This window comes from Trichomycterus rosablanca, chromosome 20 (genome assembly GCF_030014385.1).
Source record: "Trichomycterus rosablanca isolate fTriRos1 chromosome 20, fTriRos1.hap1, whole genome shotgun sequence".
NCBI classification, from domain to species: domain Eukaryota; kingdom Metazoa; phylum Chordata; class Actinopteri; order Siluriformes; family Trichomycteridae; genus Trichomycterus; species Trichomycterus rosablanca.
The window spans coordinates 22,760,365-22,774,389 of record NC_086007.1 but is presented as its reverse complement, the minus strand read 5'-3'; the positions used below and the strand labels follow the sequence as shown (position 1 = coordinate 22,774,389).

General features: G+C 39.5%; 2 protein-coding genes across 3 annotated transcripts in view; both read right to left on the bottom strand.

Moving 5' to 3' along the window:
• The window catches only part of nectin3a (nectin cell adhesion molecule 3a), a 34,512-nt gene extending 28,869 nt beyond the window's left edge, over positions 1-5,643 (bottom strand). The window contains exon 1 of the mRNA XM_063016500.1: positions 5,594-5,643. Coding sequence (XP_062872570.1) covers positions 5,594-5,633 — 40 coding nt within the window. The 5' untranslated portion in view covers positions 5,634-5,643. The remainder of the gene's footprint in view (positions 1-5,593) is intronic.
• Positions 5,644-10,292: 4,649 nt separating this feature from the next.
• diabloa (diablo, IAP-binding mitochondrial protein a) lies at positions 10,293-13,678 on the bottom strand. Of its 2 annotated transcripts, none has more exons than XM_063016767.1 (6): positions 13,454-13,678; positions 11,918-12,047; positions 11,693-11,818; positions 11,487-11,597; positions 11,281-11,377; positions 10,293-11,171 (listed from the first exon to the last, which is right to left on the bottom strand). In XM_063016767.1, the coding sequence occupies exons 1-6, from the start codon at positions 13,579-13,581 to the stop codon at positions 10,966-10,968; spliced, it is 798 nt and encodes a 265-aa protein (XP_062872837.1). In that variant the 5' UTR covers positions 13,582-13,678; the 3' UTR covers positions 10,293-10,965. The 2 variants fall into 2 exon arrangements, with proteins under 2 accessions (XP_062872837.1, XP_062872838.1); XM_063016768.1 differs by having other exon boundaries at positions 11,693-11,815.
• Between the last annotated feature and the right edge of the window lie 347 nt (positions 13,679-14,025).

The window sequence follows — 14,025 nt, the reverse complement described above, 5'->3', positions numbered from 1 at the left end:
CCATCTGTTTCTCTGCATGCTTTGTTAGCCCGCTTTCATGCTGTTCTTCAATGGTCAGGACCACCACAGGACCACTACAGAGCAGGTATTATTTAGGTGGTGGATCATTTTCAGCACTGCAGTGACACTGACATGGTGGTGATGTGTTAGTGTGTGTTGTGCTGGTATGAGTGGATCAGACACAGCAGTGCTGATGGAGTTTATAAACACCTCATTGTCACTGCTGGACTGAGAATAGTCCACCAACCAAAAACATCCAACCAACAGCCCTGTGGGCAGCATCCTGTGACCACTGATGAAGGTCAAGATGGACCAACTAGGTAGGAGTGTCTAATAGAGTGGACAGTGAGTGGACACGGTATTTAAAAACTCCAGCAGCGCTGCTGTGTCTGATCCACTCATACCAGCACAACACACACTAACACACCACCACCATGTCAGTGTCACTGCAGTGCTGAGAATGATCCACCACCCAAATAATACCTGCTCTGTGGTGGTCCTGTGGGGTCCTGACCCTTAAAGAACAGGGTGAAAGCAGGCTAAAAAAGTATGTAGAGAAACAGATGGACTACAGTATATGGTAAGTGGAGCTGATAAAATGGACAGTGAGTGTAGAAACAAGGAGGTGGTTTTAATGTTATGACTGATCGGTGTACAATAAATAACAAGGCTATTTTTAACCCTTGTTCAGATACAAGCTCTTTGTTATGTTAGATAACATCACTCCTGACTTCACTCCTAACTTCTGTGATAGCCCATTCCAAAAGCATAGGTACATACTGTTTATTGAGTGAACACCCCCCCTCCCTCCATGCCCCTCTATGATTTGTGGCTATGACAGCCTCCAGCCTTCTGGGAAAGCTTTCAGCAAGATTTTGAAGTGTGCCTGTGAAAACGTGTGCTCATTCAGTCAAAATAGCAGTTGTCAGGTCAGGCACTGACGTCCGATAATAAGGCCTGGCTGGTGAATGTTGTTCCAGTTTATCCCAAAGATATTCCGGGTATAACAGCCTTGAGTGTTTTGTAAGGACTTCTGTCAGATTCTGAAAGAGTGGAAATGTGGGAATTTGTGAGCTCATGTTCTGGTGGTGAACTGACATGGCTTGGCTTGCAATAGACAATTCAATTCATCCCAAGGTGTTCCAGTAGGGTTGAGGTCTAAGCTCGTCAAACCATGTATTTATGGACCTCACACAGGGGCACAGTCATGCTGGAACTGGAAAAGACCTTCCCAAAACTATTGCCACAAAGTTGGAAGCATATAATAAATTGTTGTATTCATTTAAATGTATTGTACACTGATCAGCCATAACATTAAAACACACTCACTGTCCATTTTATCAGCTCCACTTACCATATAGAAGCACTTTGTAGTTCTACAATTACTGACTGTAGTCCATCTGTTTCTCTACATACTCATTTAGCCTGCTTTCACCCTGTTCTTCAATGGTCAGGACCCCCACAGGACCACCACAGAGCAGGTATTATTTAGGTGGTGGATCATTCTCAGCACTGCAGTGACACTGACATGGTGGTGGTGTGTTAGTGTGTGTTGTGCTGGTATGAGTGGATCAGACACAGCAGCGCTGCTGGAGTTTTTAAATACCGTGTCCACTCACTTTCCACTCTATTAGACACTCCTACCTGGTTGGTCCACCTTGTAGATGTAAAGTCAGAGACGATCGCTCATCTATTGCTGCTGTTTGAGTCGGTCATCTTCTAGACCTTCATCAATGGTCACAAGACGCTGCCCACAGGGCGCTGTTGGCTGGACATTTTTGGTTGGTGGACTATTCTCAGTCCAGCAGTGACAGTGAGGTGTTTAAAAACTCCATCAGAGCTACTGTGTCTGATCCACTCATACCAGCACAACACACACTAACACACCACCACCATGTCAGTGTCACTGCAGTGCTGAGAATGACCCACCACCTAAATAATACCTGTTCTGTAGTGGTCCTGTGGGGGTCCTGACCATTGAAGAACAGCATGAAAGGGGGCTAACAAAGTATGTAGAGAAACAGATGGACTACAGGCAGTAATTGTAGAACTACAAAGTGGTAAGTGGAGCTGATAAAATGGACAGTGAGTGCAGAAACAAGGAGGTGGTTTTAATGTTATGGCTGATCTGTGTATAAACAGTTGTTATACACAATTAGGAGTTTGGACATCCTTCTGACCATATAGTGCATCATATGTGTGTAAACGGGCACAGTGATTTCTCATTGATTGGTCTTGATGCATGTTAGTCATCAAGGGACTAAGCACAAAAAACTATGTTCTACACATAACAAGTTGGGTAAACAAAGCAACGTTTTAAAGCATTCCAGAAAAGTCTACCATTGTTTGATGAGAAGAAACTAATTCAAGATGTTTCTAAGGGCTGGAGGAACCTCAAGAGGGCATTTGAGGAGAATATATGAATGTAAACAAATCTTTGTTGTACTGGATGAAAGTTTCATTTCAATTTGAAAATCATGGGAGACAAAAGAAGCTTCTATCATTTCTGTCTAGTTTCTAGCTATGCTAAATAGTCACAGGTATGTAGACAGACCTTTCGAATACTGGATTTAGCTCAGACAGCCATGCAATCTTCACAGGAAAACAACAGCACCAGATTGGGTCGAACCAAAGAGCGAACCAACTTCAAAGCCTGAACCACCAAAACTGGTGCATGCAGTACATGAAAAATCAACCAGGGGCAGAAGACAAGTATCAAATTGTACACATCAAATTTTTTAGGAAAAAAATACACATACTGATGATGTAGAGGTCTCTAAAACACATGTATCAAATATGACACGCTTGGCGCTACAGGGTTAACGTGGATTTGTCTTAGGACGGCTCGATCGTAGTCAACATCAAAAGTGTAAACATCTTGGAGCAATATCAATCACGAACGCTTATACACCGACCAGGCATAACATTATGACCACTGACAGGTGAAGTGAATAGCACTGATTATCTCTTCATCGCGGCACCTGTTAGTGGGGGGGATATATTAGGCAGCAAGTGAACATTTTATCCTCAGAGTAAATGTGTTAGAAGCAGGAAAAATGGGCGAGTGTAATATGGATTTGAGCGAGTTTGACAAGGGCCAAATTGTGATGGCTGGACGACTGGATCAGAGCATCTCCAAAACTGCAGCTCTTGTGGGGTGTTCCCGGTCTGCAGTGGTCAGTATCTATCAAAAGTGGTCCAAGGAAGGAACAGTGGTAAACCGGCGACAGGGTCATGGGCGGCCAAGGCTCATTGATGCACGTGGGGAGCGACGGCTGGCTCGTGTGGTCCGATCCAACAGATGAGCTACTGTAGCTCAAACTGCTGAAGAAGTTAATGCTGGTTCTGATAGAAAGGTGTCAGAATACACACACATCACAGTTGCAGGGCTGTTTTGGCAGCAAAAAGGGGGACCAACACAATGTTAGGAAGGTGGTCATAATGTTAGACCTGATGGTGTAAAGCGAGTTTGGTGTGGAAGAACCTAATCTGACCTGGCTTCATAAAGTCCTGATCTCAACCCCATGTTACATCTTAATAATAAATACTCCTACACCGTGTGACTACCTAATTAATTGGAATGAATTCTACATAGCTGATATTTAATAGCATAAAAGGATTTCCAAAGAGATCCTTACTGGCCTGGGAAAATGATGCTTTAATATGATAAAATACTTATATACTATTTTGCCAATAACTTGTCCTTTAACTGATTTATACAGATCTAATTTCACATATTTCGTCAGGTAACAATGTCAGTTTTGACAGCCTTTAAGGTCCATGTTAAACAGCCGTGCTCACCACTCATCCCTACTGTCATGCAGTTTGTTTTCTCTAAACTACCTCACCTGTCTGTAATATCCTCACGGACTAGCCCTTGATTAACCAGAGCAGCTGTGTTTCACCGGGGTCTGACCCTATTTACTGCAGGCTGCTAAAAGGCTTGAGTTACCTCATTAAAATCTACTGTAGTGGAACAGAGACCGAAGAGGTATAAAAGTGCTTAAGGTAGTAATGATTTTAATGATACATACGTGTTAATCCAATTTGTATTTTCTGAACATTTTCTGACGTGACTTCTTGCCTAATTACTTATTGTGCCTCTGTTCCAAAATGATCTTCATTAATATTGAGTCCTGAACTCTCTTACTTAGTTATTGCAATTCAAATAACTGAGGGTTAATGAACTAGATCAAACACCCAACAGTGGCAAGGCTAGTCCAGTGTGTTAAGCTCTGAGCTTTCCATGCGCTATAGCAACTTTAACTCTTCTGCAAGGCTTACCAAGTTGTTAGTGTGTGTCTATGAGAATTTGTGCCCATTCAAAGCAAAGAACATTTGTGAGGATAGGCAGTGCGTTAATGACAATGACTTTATTGTTATATAGTCATCTATGTGTGCCAGGTTGTTTGTAAGCTTGGCTAAGAGCACATGATTGTTAAAGCAAGGTCCATAAATACATGGTTTGACAAGTCTGGTGTGAAAGATGTCCAACTGACTATGTACAAGAACGCCATACTCGCAAACTGATGTTCAATTCATCCCGAAGGTGTTCAGTGACTTGTCAACTATGTCTTTATGGAGCTTCCTTTTTATAGAGAGGACACACTTAAGTTAAAACAGTAAACAAAACCTTCCCAAAGTTGCAAACACATGGTGCATTTCATGGAATTGATTGTATACACGTGTTAACACTGGATTTAAATGCAAAATGATGGAGTAATTAGTGATTGTCTAGACATTTTAGAAGGTGTCAACATACTAATTGTCAACACGTAATTAGTATTAAAAAAACCAAACAACTGTTAAGACAAGAGATGCTTAATAACCAGTGACTTGGCACTATTATATATTAATATGAATAAAAAGGAATAATATGAATAATGAAGAACTCCAATTGTTTACATTATTATTATTTATGTATTGCTAGTTATAACTTTTAGTTCAATTTAATTTTGTGTTTGTATGATTTATGTAAATCCTATTTATCCAAATGATCCCCCAGGCCACCCAAGAAGGATGAGGGTCCCTGCTGAGTCTGGTTCCTCTTAAGGTTTCTTGCTGTATTTTTAAGGGAGTTTTTCCTTGCCAATGTCGCCCTCGGCTTGCTCAACAGGGGTTTTTGGTCTGTTGGTCCTGGATTCTGTAAAGTTGCTTTGAGAGCGCTTTACAAATAAATTTGACTTGACTTAATAGAGGATTTTAACATTTTTAATAGAGGAGTAACATAAATACTGTTTACTATAGCTGGTGGATGCATAACAACTAGTTAACCCACATCTTGTACTTGTAAACAAGTAAACCAAGTTTACCAATACAACTGGATAACAGTGCAGACGTTTATAATGTGGTGTGAAGAATCAAAATCCAAAACAAACAGCTTATGACCGTTCACGAACGTGTTCATAACAAATCTGGTGAGTAAATGTACTAGTGAATATAAAAAGTGATCAGAATAGTGAGCTAATGGAGCAGCATCACGTGTGCTGTTCCTGCTGCAGTAACTAACCACACTGATTCTGTCATTACACAGCAAACTCACAGAACTTCACACTCTCACGGCTTAGAATAACTTTATAGGAATATTTCCTACCGGTAAAGACGAGTAAAAGCAGCACAAGCTGAATAAGCATCTGTAAAGAAGAGGAGATACTCCGCGGGATGAATGGTAGCTCCCTCGCCATGATTTCTGACTGGGTTAAGCTGTTAGTGTGGACACGCAGCCTCCAACTCATCAGTGCAGATCTCTGAGTGGGCGTGGCTATCCAGGTTTCCTTCATCAGGGAGGCGGGGCTATTCCAAATAGGCGGAGACACAAGGTCCTGAATATACACTACATGGCCATGTGGATAAATAACACAACACCAGCGTGTTGGACGTCCTGTTCCAAAACTGCAGGCATGAATACAGAGTCCCCAAATCCCTTTGCGGCCATAACAGCCCTACTTTTAAGGGACAGCATTCCAGATGTTGTCGTGTGCCAGTTAGGAAATTGTGTCCTTGTAGTTGTAGCCTAGTGTAGGACTAGTAATCAAAAGGTCGCTGGTTTGAGCCCCATCACTGCCAGGTTGCCACTGTTGGGCCCTTGAGCAAGGCCCTCACCCATCAATTGCTTAGACAGTATACTGTCACAATACTGTAAGTCGCTTTGGATAAAAGCGTCTGCTAAATGCCAAAAATGTAAATGCCGTCCTTTTAGTCAAAAGAGCATTTGATGTTGAATGAGAATCCTCTCAGTGGTGTTCAGTGGGTTATAATATTTGTTTATTAAACACGCACATACAGTACAACCCCAATCTCAAAAAATGGGACACAGCAATAATTTGCAAATTCTTTAACACCACACCAGCTTGTTGGACATCCTGTTCCAAAACTGCAGGCATGAATACAGAGTCCCCAAATTCCTTTGCAGCCATAACAGCCCCTACTCCTCAGGGACAGCATTCCAGATTTTGGAGTGTGCCAGTTAGCCTAGTGGTTAATGTACTGGACTAGTAATCAGAAGGTTGCTGGTTCAAGCCCCACCACTGCCAGGTTGCCACTGTTGGGCCCTTGAGGAAGGCCCTTAACCCTCAATTGCTTAGACAGTATACTGTCACAGTACTGTAAGTCGCTTTGGATAAAAGCGTCTGCTAAATGTAAAATGTAAATGTTTTAGCATAATAGTTCCCCCTGTGCACAAAACAAGGTTTATAAAGATAATAAGTCTGGCATAAAAAGAACTCCATTGTCCTGCAGAGACTTGATCTCAACTCCTCTGAACACCTTTAGGATGAACTGGAATGTTAATTGTCATTAACACCTGACCTCAGGGCGGCACGGTGGACCAGTGTGTAGCACTGTCGCCTCAAAGCAAGAAGGTCCTGGGTTCGATCCCCAGGTGGGGCGGTCTGGGTCCTTTCTGTGTGGAGTTTGCATGTTCTCCCCATGTCTGCGTGGGTTTACTCCGGGAGCTCCGGTTTCCTCCCGCAGTCCAAAAACATGCAAGTGAGGTAAATTGGAGACACTAAATTGTCCATGACTGTGTTCGATATAAACCTTGTGAACTGATGAACCTTGTGTGAAGATAAACTACCGTTTCCTGTCATGAATGTAACCAAAAAGTGTAAAACATGACGTTAAAATCCTAATAAACAAACAAACCTGACCTCATGAATGCCATTTTTACAGAAAGAACATAAATTAACCTCAGACACACTCTTCACAGAAGAGTTGAAACTGTTATAGGGAGATTGTTGAGGATTCCATGTTTATGTCCACGTTTTTGGAATAGAATATCAAGCAAGCTCATGGTCAAGTGTCCACAAACTTTTGGCCATATGAAATCTGAATAAGTAGCCAGTTAATACTGTTTTATATTATGTTAACGTTAGGTTTAATGGAGAATAAAAACACCAGCTAGTCAATGTTTTGGTCAACCTGAGTTTCCCCTCAGAGAAAGCAGTCAAATAGAAAGCTGTAAATAGCACGAGCGCCATCTGCTGTAGGTGTGTTTAGTAGCGATACTGCAGAATATGGTATCAATCCGATACCAAGTAAATACAGAGCCCGTATCGCCGATACCAATACCGATTTACTTTTTACTTATAAAAACTATTTATTTACTTTCATGTAGGGGAGATCAGTGTGTCACGGTTCATGAAATAGGGCATTTATTACTATAATGAATTGGAAAAGTCTGAGGTTTTTGTTCAGAACCAATTAAATAATAACAATACATAATGTATCCCTTTCATTGTACTTGTCTGGAAATATCCCCACACAGATCCTCTCTCAGCACCATTCTCTCTCTCTCTCTCTCTCTCTCTCACTGCTACATGTGTCTGGTCTCTCGGTGCAGCTTAGTCACGTGACCACAACAAATCCCAGCAGAGCAGGAGGGGAGAAGCATGTTCCTCTGGTGTTCCTTCATCTGATCGGTTAGATCGGTAAGATATAATTATCAGATTTAATCGAACCTCTCAGTGAACTCATGGTGCCGGTAAAATAATTACAAACGAGTCGAGTTCTGTAGTTTTGAAATGCGCATGCGCAGATGTCTCGCACGTTGTGTTGACCAGAATGTGGAAAAACCGCACAATAAAATACTAATAGTATTTCATTAAAATAATTAAAAATGAGATATTTTTCTTAATAAATTAATCTTTTGATTTATTTACGGTTAATGGAATAAATTAGTCACGCAAATGTAACAGATTTGTTTATATAAATAAACATAATAATAAACATAAGCAGTGAAATGCTGTACATACGGCTGTTGTCCACAAGATGGTGATATTAAGCAGCGGTGGTATCTCAGAGAGGCGTTACGTTTGGAAAAAGAATATACTGTACAGTACATGTATACTGTTTATATAAAGTAATATTTACCAACCGATTGACGAACCTAACCTACGTTTTTAGTGTAGTTCGAATTTGCGTAGGGTTCGTACTTTACGTACATATAATTTACATGATCATTTCCATTAAAATTTCCCCTATTTCTGTATGTGCAAAGCAAAGTATTTAGAAACTTACACTCTTCTGTCAGAAATGAAAGAAGAATGAGAAAAATATTCATTGGATCAATTTTAATCAGGGAGATTAATATACACTTCTGCTCAGGCACGTGCACAGATAGACCCCTAGTGGTGCTCAAGCACGTGCCCTTTTGCCCTGGATGAGGAAAGTGCCCTATCTGCTGGAGCCCAATTTTTTCTACAATTATCAATATTAAAAAATAAAAATTACCCTCTCTGTCATCAATTCCCCCCAAAAGTGTTTTGATATCTGACAGGCATTTTTTTAAATTCTTGTGAGAATTCTGCCCCAATCTGATCCCCACCCTGCCCCTCCCTCCTCCTCCTCCACCGGTTAGCACTCATGCAGTGCTGAGCGCCAGGCCAAACCGCTGCTACACACTTCTTCTCTGACCCGCAGCATCAGACAGACAGGTAATGACAGTGTTTCATACAAAGAGCATCCATGTATAACACATAGCCTACATGTTCTGTACTCATAAGTCATGAAATATGTGATTTTAAAGCCTTGTCCAGCTGTTTACTGACATTTGTTATGTTTAATGAAGGGGGAGGGGGACAAACTGCAGCAGACAGACAGACAGAGATAGACAGACAGATAGAGAATTTAAAGAAGGTTTTACTGTTTTACAAATTAGACAAGTTCACTAGTTTTGTTTCATTTAAAATCTTACTTGTTTGATATAAGAAAAAAAAGCATGAGCACAAACAATTTCCAGGAAAATATCAAGTAGCACAGTAAAGAGTTGAAAGTAGATACAAACATACACTATTTTATAATTACAGCATCCTGGCCAAAACGCTGTGTAGGAAAAGTCACCTTTAGTCAAGGAGTTATTTTCATGCAAGCATTTATACTTCAACAGTTGAGGTTTACAAATTAGGAATAATTTTGCTAGGTAATTAACATTACAAACTAATATATGTAGAAGGCTAAACATAATGCTCTATGATATAGAACAGCATACAAAAAATGATGAATAAATAGGAAAATGTTATTTAGCTGTTTATTTGATTTTATTGGCATAATAATAGACCCATTGTTAACATTAACTACCCAAAGTGGGTTTCTGATTTGAAATCAAAGGTAGGTCTTAAGTTGAGCTACATGACAAGTGTGGTGAGGTAAATTGATACTAGTAATGGTATATTATTAGTGTAATGCTTCAACTCTGTCAGAAAACAGTAAAATGATGTATACTGTGTTCTCCCCTTTATGGAGATTCAGTGAGTCACTCTTGATTATTATGCACAACATTGATTTATCTCATTTATAAATTTTGCAGCATAATGCCAAGAAAAGAAAGGTTACAAAAGCAGAAAGAAAAGGAACTACAGCTCAGGGTAGCAGCTCTCTTTTATCCTGGATTAGGCCATCTACCAGTAAAGCAAATGAGGGAGATGTATCAGTATCACTACATTATCCAGAGGAGCCTATCACAGATGAGGATGGACAGGCAGAGTGTAGGACTGAGTCATGTTCAGGGGCAGCAACAGAAACAGTGACAAAACATTAAGACCACTCCTCAAAAATATGCGTTCATGGCAATGCATTTCTTGGCCAGTTGTTATGGCCAGACGATTGGGTTAAAGTATCTCTGAATCACTCACTGATCGTGACAGACCACAAACCGCCAAGAGCCAAGACTCTGATGACAAATGACATGAGGGCTATGTTTAACAAGTGTTAATGTGTGTACTGAATACTTTCTGAATTTACTCTGTATTGTAGCTTATTATGCCCAGTTTAAAAAAAATAATGCAGTAGTCACATTAGTTGAAAAACAGGTTTTATTTACATGAATATAAATCAGCAGTATATTGCTGTTTATAATTAATATTATATTAAATATAAAACATATTTAATTATATTTTTCTGATTCTTAGCTTATAGAACCTTTTAGATTTTTAGAATACAAACAGCACCATGCCTTAATACTATGGTGTATTAAGCCAAATAAATACAAATCTGATAATTTACCTTGAAAACATTACAAATAAAGGCCAGGGAATGCCTGGCCAATTATATCATTTTTGCATAGAGCAGGAGAACTTTACTCCCAAAAAATGCAGAATAAATCTAAATGTAGCAAGTACATCCAAAGTATAAGGTTGGAAAGTAAACAACTAATCACAACTGACTTCTAGTTTAATGCCGGATCGCTTCTCTATAATCAGTCTAAGACTACTAGATCTAGGATTTCATGTTGTGCCTTACTGCAATGTAAATGTTTCCTTAAGCTATAACTGAGTGGAAGAATTCCCCAAAACCACAAATTATTGGCCTTTAAGAAAAAGCTATAAGCAAAATGTCCTCTTTTAAGCTTATAAACTATTCTCTTGCCAAACAATTTAACCTTAATGGTTTTCTCAGACATTATTACACTTTCAGAAGCAATTAAATTTTTGTCCAGGTCAAGTCTTTTCCAAGTCAATGTTTCACCGTTCAGTCTTCACGTAGGTAGGCCTCAGGAACATCCTCCAGGTCTTGTAAGTTGATGCTGGAGGAATACTCTGCCATTCTCTGGATCTCTTCTGCTTTCGTCTCAGCCAGACTTCTCTCTGCAGCCAGCTGTAGTGTCTTCATCTCCTCTACTTTAGACTGCGCTGTCTGTACACCGTTTTTTAATGCACTGGATGCATGTTCTGCTCCTGTTAACAAACACGAAGCATAACACAATCAACTTACTGGACTCAAAATCATGTACGTAACAGATTATTGCCACCCATGTGACAGAAAATATGGTTAATGGAGACATACCTGAATTTAAGGCAGCCTGAGCTGACAGCTCACAGATGTTGACAGAATTGATCCAGTTTGATTCAAAACGCTTACACTTGTTTAGTCTGTCTCCAACCTGAAAAGAAAAAATCTGCATTAGTACTTAAAGTTAAATAACAGTAATATTAATATTAATGTAATACACACAGCAAAGTATAAACTGTTTTATAAACATTACACATTACCTCAACTCGCTGGCCAATAATCACTTGCCAAATGCTGTCTTCCTCAGAAGGGGTGAGTTTTCCTATTGAGGCCAAATACCGCTTCTGAAGAGCAATGAGCGTGTGCAATGCCTGATAAAAAAATTTGATTTAATCATGACACCATACCTGAACATTTTCTTTCAACAAATATAATAAAATAAACACAATAAACCACCAAGACATACTTTTGTATAGAGTGTGAGGGCATCCACAAGAGCTAGAGTGGTCTGGGAGAGGTAAGTGTTGGCACTGTCTGTGACCAAGCATGACGCCCGTCGAATCAGAGACTCATGCGAAAGGTTTTCCGTCTGCTGGAAAAAAAAAAACAATGTTAACATTTATTCACATAAACCCTGCCAGAACTCATTATGAATTGTACATATGCCAATCTGTCATAAGTGATGGCTTACCTGCACAAAGGGAACTGAGCACAGTCCAGTTCCTACGCTAAAGGACACAACATTCGGCCGCATCAATTCTGGCATGCGAAAAAGTTTCTGCACTGATTTTCTGTTGCTGTTGATCCCACTTGCTGTAGCTCTGTAGGTTAAAAAATTCACAACTACATTTAAGTAAAAATCAAAGGACTGTGTTGTAAACTGCTATGTGTACAATGGAAATAGGAATGATAAATTAACTAATGGTAGAAAAGTAATAGACTGAAGACTATGCTATGCAACATTTTTCATGGTTAAACTAGATTGTACAATTTCATATCAAAGGCATCACATAAATTAAGGACATCAGCTTCACCATCTTAACAGGTAAAGCATGGTAGTAACACTTATTGAAATTTTGTGAAAACATCAATATACAACAGTGCAAATATTTGTTTAATAGCTTTTTACTCAAAAATTAAAAACCATTTAAACACTTATTAAAACTTATATTTTTAGTGTATGCATCAGACTTGTCTAATGTCTAATTTGTTAAAAAGCTGTCTTGGTCCTGCACTACTTCAACTCCTTATAAGTCTAAGAATGCCTTTATTTATCATATATACATATACAGATGTACAGTACTTTTTGCAAGCTGGGGTCAGAGCGTGGAGTCAGCCATTGTACGGCACTCCTGGAGCAGAGATGGTTAAGGGCCTTGCTTAAGGGCCTTGCTCAAGGGCCCAACAGTGGCTGCATGGCAGAGCTGAGATTAGAACTTTCAACCTTTCAGTTGATACATTTACATTTTCAGCTTTTAGCAGACACTTTTATCCAATTAACTTGCAGTATTGTGACTGTTTAGTGCCTCAGCAATTGAGGGTTAAAAGCCTTGCTCAAGGGCACAACAACAGCAACCTGGCAGTGGTGGGGCTTGAACCAGCAACCTTCTGATTACTGGTCCAGTACCTGAACCTGAAAGCTCTACTCATTAGGCTACCACTGTCCACTCTTTTCTTAAAAGCAAACCAAAATAAAAGTAATTTTCTTAAGGTCGTCACAATGTCAGAAACTGAAAGATTTAGATTCGCTCTATGTGAACAAATTGTGGATAATTCGTCATTTTAATATTATGTTTGCATTTATGGTTAAACAGCTGCACGACATTTAATACTTTTCCTTAAAGAATAAAAAGCTTAAAGATGTTGTAGTTTTAATATACGTCATGTTTTCTTATTTTGTAAAATTAAATTATAGAATTGACAAAAATGCACCACATGTAAACAAGAATGCTTCCTTCGTGTAGTTTCAAATTTTTTAGTACATACGAGTTCTTAATCGATCTTAATTACTGTAATTTTTACTTTGACGCAAATATTAAATCATTTTACACACAGGCTTAAATTTCTATTCGCTGGCTGCGTTTGCTATACGTGTTTACATTGTGTGAAAACATACCAGGTAACATTACAACGACAAAACATAATTAAAACTTCACAACTCAGAAGCAGAAATTAGCAAGGAGCGCCTGAATGTAGCATTCGTGACATGCACAGTGTTTGTAGTTACCTGAATAAATGTAAGCAGGCAGCAGCATGGCGAGTCACAGCCATGTTGTTTTGTGTAGGCAGGAAATCAGTCCGGCTGTGCACAAGTCCCCTGGATACACAGAGTCTGCAGTGTCTTAAAGCCTGCATATTTAATTATAATTTAGTTTTAGAACTAAATAACTAAATAGTTTTAGAACTAGCTTAAGTGTTGTTGTCAGTCGCTGTACTGAGCTGATACTGAGTCTGAGGAGCACTGCTGTTTTATACTGTGTGTCCATGCTGGCCTATGATCCAGGTAGTTCATTGACCAGTGTACTGAAAAAGTCTAATCAGGTTGAATTGTTTATTTTGGTTCAAGGAGAGCAGTGTAGTGACGCACAGGTCGTGTACTGCGTCAGCACTAACTGAAGTAAACACCCTGAATTAAACAGTAGTGAACTGCTAGTACAAAACAGCAGCATCAGCTTGCAGGTCAGAGCAACACCATTTGACTCTGTTATATAGAATATGTTGTCCACGTACAACATATAAACCTAAAGGATTTGCTTTTGCTGGTCAGGGTCCAGAACCACCTTGTAACAAAGAGCACAA

Coding starts and splice junctions, on each gene's coding strand:
- diabloa (XM_063016767.1), bottom strand. CDS start 13,581: ATGCAGGCTTTAAGACACTGCAGACTCTGTGTATCCAGGGGACTTGTG. Junction 11,598..11,692: donor CCCTCACACTCTATACAAAA/GTATGTCTTGGT, acceptor TTTTTTTATCAG/GCATTGCACACGCTCATTGC. Junction 11,378..11,486: donor TTATTGGCCAGCGAGTTGAG/GTAATGTGTAAT, acceptor TTTTCTTTTCAG/GTTGGAGACAGACTAAACAA.